Source organism: Cornus florida, unplaced genomic scaffold, assembly GCF_030987335.1.
Source record: "Cornus florida cultivar Cherokee Brave unplaced genomic scaffold, ASM3098733v1 CherokeeBrave_3.0.0_Hap2_Chr01, whole genome shotgun sequence".
Taxonomy (NCBI): domain Eukaryota; kingdom Viridiplantae; phylum Streptophyta; class Magnoliopsida; order Cornales; family Cornaceae; genus Cornus; species Cornus florida.
In genome coordinates, this window is record NW_026775571.1 from 102838158 (window position 1) to 102843677 (window position 5520).

At 30.7% G+C, this 5520-nt stretch overlaps 1 protein-coding gene across 1 annotated transcript; it reads left to right on the top strand.

Moving 5' to 3' along the window:
- Positions 1–822: 822 nt before the first annotated feature.
- LOC132311914 (aquaporin NIP1-2) lies at positions 823–3872 on the top strand. The gene is made up of 5 exons (XM_059810105.1): positions 823–1022; positions 1345–1569; positions 2229–2426; positions 2674–2735; positions 3527–3872. The coding sequence occupies exons 1-5, from the start codon at positions 876–878 to the stop codon at positions 3738–3740; spliced, it is 846 nt and encodes a 281-aa protein (XP_059666088.1). The 5' UTR covers positions 823–875; the 3' UTR covers positions 3741–3872.
- Positions 3873–5520: the final 1648 nt, after the last annotated feature.

A 5520-nucleotide genomic window follows, 5' to 3' on the forward strand; every position in this document is an offset into this window, starting at 1 on the left:
ATTGTCACATCTTCAATTAGCTGACCTAAGAAAAGCCGACCCAAGTCTACTTCACTGACAATCCAAAGCAACACAATTTTGGAGAACACAATTGTTGTATAGTTCAATAATAGAATTACACGCGTATTTATTTTAAATTAAAATTATATAAATAATTTTTTTTAAAAAAAATTATTTATTTTCTCTCTTATATTTTAAATTCAAATTGAACAATGTGTCATTTTATGTGCCGTGTATATATGAATAGGATTGATTAGATGTTACTACAAGGGTGTTTATAAACTAATTTGTTAATGTTTTTGTTCTCTAATCATCAGAAACTAGAAAAATTGTAAAGCAGACAATTAAAAAATAGTTATATGGCATTTGTAAGATGATAACTATGCCACAATTTGGCTTCAAGTCTGTCTTAAGCTCTTTTTAATTAAACCAGAAAATTTGTTAGCTAGCTAACTCACTTGTTGCCATCTGAGTTGTGAATTAATGTATTTCGTTTATAATTTTAGATTTATAAGATATAGAATTTAATTAATGCATTCATATCTTTTTGTTTTTTTTCTGTTGGGTGGTTGTAGCAGCTAGCCTTCAATTCCATCTTTGTTCACATACTGGAATTTAAGAACACATCACACTTCTCAACGATATCTACTATGAAAAATTAAATATATGAACAGAAACTATAGTGCTTGTAGTCAATCCATCCATATATGTAAAACAGTCCAAAACACACACACACACACACTCTCTCTCTCTCTCTCTCTCTCTCTCTATATATATATATATATATTGAGATGATTTGCTGGATTCTTGTTCATTACAAAGTTAAAGAGTTAAAAACCTAAGGCAAGGAATCTGTCTCTCTTGTGATAGCACTAATGGCAGAGGAATCAGGAGCTAATGGGAACAATGGAGTGGCTTTGAATATAAAGGATGGTGATATGAATCACAACCTTCCTCAATCACCATCCAAAGCAAATGAAGACTCTGAAAGCTGCTTTGTCACCATACCTTTCATGCAAAAGGTGATCTTTAGACTTCTATGGAGTTTTTTTTCTTCATTTTATTCAACAACATACTTTTTTCATTCGCAAAATGCTAAATATACATATCAATCAAGTCTTAATTTCACCTGCATATATATGCCCTGCCTTAAATATGGAGTAGTTCTTTTTATTTCTCATGACAGGTTTCAAATTTTCTTTTCATTCCTTTTCTTGGTGGCCAAACATCTTGATCACCCAGAATTTAATCCTTTCGGGTGTTACAAATTAGCAAATTGTTTTAGAATATGAAAGGCGATAATTATCTGTGTTGTTTGGTGAGCGATTTGTTTGTTGATTGCAGTTGATCGCGGAGGTGTTGGGGACCTACTTCCTGATATTTGCTGGTTGTGCCGCGGTGGTGGTGAATTTGGAGAAGGACAAGGTGGTGACACATCCGGGAATAGCAATTGTTTGGGGACTGGCTGTGATGGTCTTGGTTTACTCTGTTGGCCACATCTCTGGTGCTCATTTCAACCCTGCAGTCACTATTGCTTTTGCCACTTGCAAAAGGTTTCCATGGAAACAGGTAAACTACACTAACCAACTCACACCAGTTTTTGAGCTAACTCCAATGTGCTCCATAATTTAATAAACAAACTCTTTTCTTATTATATTAATACCATTATTAATTCCATAAAAATCAATATCTCATGTTTTTTTCGGATCCCAATCAAATTCTATTACAAAGAACATGCCAAAATGTAAACAAATTTCATGTTTTCCGTCTTTTAGGAGACGTGTGTAAATACAGGCACTGTGAATATGTGAATTCCCACATCTCTCTTACGTGTAAGAATATTTTGAAAATTGTGAGCGCGAAAAGGGTGCAAAGTGGACTTTTATATGTGTAGATGTCCCCTAACTGTATAAACACGTTTCAATATGGAACGGTTAATGCCTTAATTTGTTTCATACAAAGTGCTGCTCTTAACATGAACTTTGAAGTACCCCTCTATAACTTTCTATTGTGCATGTATGATGATTGAAAAAAAAAAAAAAAGTGTTCTAATGCGTTTTAGATACGATTGAGACATTGTTGTACAAATATGTCCAATCTAAATCACTCTGATCTACCAAGTTAATTGACAAATGATTTTAGATGCAGGGTTGTTTCTAGATGTGCCATATAAGTCATTTTTTTGTCCTAATTAACTTATTTCTTCGTCTTCTTCTTCTTCTTCTTAGGTACCAGCCTATATATCAGCTCAAGTGCTTGGATCAACTCTAGCAAGCGGAACCCTCCGGCTAATATTTAACGGGAAGCACGATCACTTTGTAGGAACAAGTCCGTCGGGGACAGAGTTGCAATCTTTCGTGATAGAGTTCATAGTCACCTTCTACCTCATGTTTGTCATCTCTGGCGTCGCCACCGATAACCGAGCTGTTAGTTCAACTCCTTCATCTAATCATTGCTTCAATTTCATGAAATACGAGTACATGTACATGCAATTCCAGTATGTTATTTTATCCGACTAATACATTAACCCAAATGTTCAAGTTATCATATTAAACAAGTATGCAAGACTCGGTCACTTTTTCTAAGCTTTTCTTATCTATGTATTGACAAATGATACGGATGCTTACACATCACCATTTCATAATTTCTTTTGCTTTATGATTTGTGATGCAGATTGGAGAGCTTGCTGGGCTTGCCGTTGGATCTACCGTTTTGCTTAATGTGTTGTTTGCAGGGTACGTATTCATTAATCTTTCTTTATCCTAATAAAATTTTCCTATATATTTTAAACCATTGTTTTTGGTGGAAAAAAAGTTCCTTGGAGGAAATGAAAAAAATAAATTTAGGTAGGTATGAGAGATGAAAAAGAGTTAAAAAAGAAAAAAAAGAAAAAAGAAAAAGTCTCATTAGTGAAAGTAGATTATTATTATTATTATAATTTTTTTCTCTGTATGTTTAAGTAGTGATCTCTCATTCTATTCGGTTGAATGCAAAGGAAAGAACTAGGAAGGAAAGAGAAAGAGAAAGAGAATGAGTGATAATTTACGGTTTAAGGGGAAGCATGTAACAAAGAAAAGCTCTTCTTTTTTCGTGCGAAATTATTAGATAGTTTTGAACCATTTACACGATGATTCGGTCTATTTACACTTATTTCCACCTTGTTTGGGCGGGAAGGAATAGGTGGATTGAGGGAAGTCTCCCTCATATTTTCCTTTCCCTCCCCTAGTCTTTTTAAAAAAAGAATCACTCTCTTCATTCCCTCACTTTCTTTCCCCTATTTGTTTCATTTCCATTCTGTCAAGCAGAGCATAAATTTTAGAGATTAGTTGCAAAATCCAAACCATACCCATCATTTTAACAGCCCAAAAAAACAGAATTAAGCACCCTACAAAGTAACACGATCTAATTATATATTTTGCAAATTTGTACTTGTATAAACCTTCTTGTTGTTGGTTAATTTGGTTCATTAATATGTACTACTATTTAGACCCGTGTAGTAAGTTAAGTGGCTTTGTTGGGAATGCAGACCAATTTCAGGAGCATCGATGAATCCAGCACGATCTTTGGGGCCAGCGATTGTGTCACACCAATACAAGAGCATATGGATATACCTAGTGGCACCTATTTTAGGAGCCATATCAGGTGCCATGGTCTACAATACCATCAGGTTCACGGACAAGCCCCTCCGGGAAATCACCAAGACTGCTTCTTTCCTCAAGGGCTCACGACACAATGGCTAAAATTGACCTCAATTTATGTAATGTCTTTTACTTTTAACACAAGGAAACTAGAGAATAACATTGTGGTGGTTTGGGAACACTTATTTCCACCACTGAATTTGTATCATCTTGATGGAACTCAACTTTTGATCATGAAGGACATGCAAATTCATCTGTTTATTTTATATTATTTTATTTAAATAAAAGTAAAATTTTCATATACACATATATTAATGTTACTATAGAATAGTGGGGAATACTAATAATACTAATAATAATATATTAGAATGAAATTTAATTAGAGACAAAAATATATAATATTTAAAAACTGAATTATTGAAATTTGATAAAAAGAAATCTAATTAGAGAAATAAGTATATAATATTAAAATTTTATTTATATAATTCAATAAAATAAAATTTAATTAGAGGAGCAATACCACTAATAATAATATAGTAGTAGAAAATAATAGAATTCAATAAATAGAAATCTAATTGGAGAAGTAAATATATAATTTATTTCAATAAAAACATAACAACAATTCTATATCAAAATATAAGATTAAGTGCAAAAAACCCTTTTTACTATCCATATAGTACAAAAAGGTCCATGTGTGGTATAAAATCGCCCTATACTATCAATTTGATGCAAATACCTTCTTTTCGAATAAAAAGATTATAATATTCTCTTGCCAATAAAATTAAATAATATTTTAAAAAATTAAGCAATGTGAAATTACCATTTTAGACAATTCTCAAACTCATCCACAAAGCTAACATTTTTGTGACAAATAAACCCTTAAAAATACTCCTATGTCTTTTAATTTAAGGGCTAATTGATCATTTTACTGTAAGCAATATCCTTCTCTCTGTGGCAATAATCCATGGCTGCACAGATCGCGTCCAGACTCCAAGTAGTGAGAGTTGTTGATGAGATTGATAAGTGAAGGGATCAGTTTTTTTATGAATTATGTTTAGAAAAAGTTTATATAATTTTTTTTTTTTTTTTTTTTTTTTTTTTTTTTTTTTTTTTCTATTAATCAAAGTAGTGTGAAACAGTAGTGGGGACCAGTTTTTTTATGAAAAAAAACAGAGCTATATTATATATATATAATTTTGTTTCATCATAGACCAAAAAACAAAAATTGAAGAACATATTTGAAAAAGTAAAAGTAAATGATTTTATATGTATATATAATTGAAAAATTATAAATTCCTTACCAAAATTTATTAAGAAGAATAAACAAATAATTTGAAAGCATTACATAAAATATGAAATTATATATGTATAGTATTCATATAATTTCAGATCTAAAGAAATACATATTTACATTTAATATGATTCATACTAAAAGCAAAATTGTATATTATTCATATAATATGTGACCTAGAAAAATAAATATTTACATTTAATATGTTTCATATCTTTGACCTAAAGAAATAAATGTTTCCATTTAATATGATTCATACTAAAAATAAATTTAAAAAAAAAAGGACAAAAATAAAAAAAAAAAACATATTCTTTGATCTCGGTGATATGAGAAAAGGGCAAATTTGGATTTTTAAATTTACTTTATGTCATTTTTGACCACAAAGTGGTTAGAGAGGCTTAGTTGTATATTTTTTTGAATTTTATGGATTGAAATATACCTTTTCAAAAAGGAGGAATGCATTGTGCACATAACTTATATTACATTGGGTTTTCTGCATTTCGTCCCAAAATATACCAATAAAATCATAAACTAAGATTCTATCTACCAAATTATTTTTATATATAATCTTTTATAATAAAATCACTATTT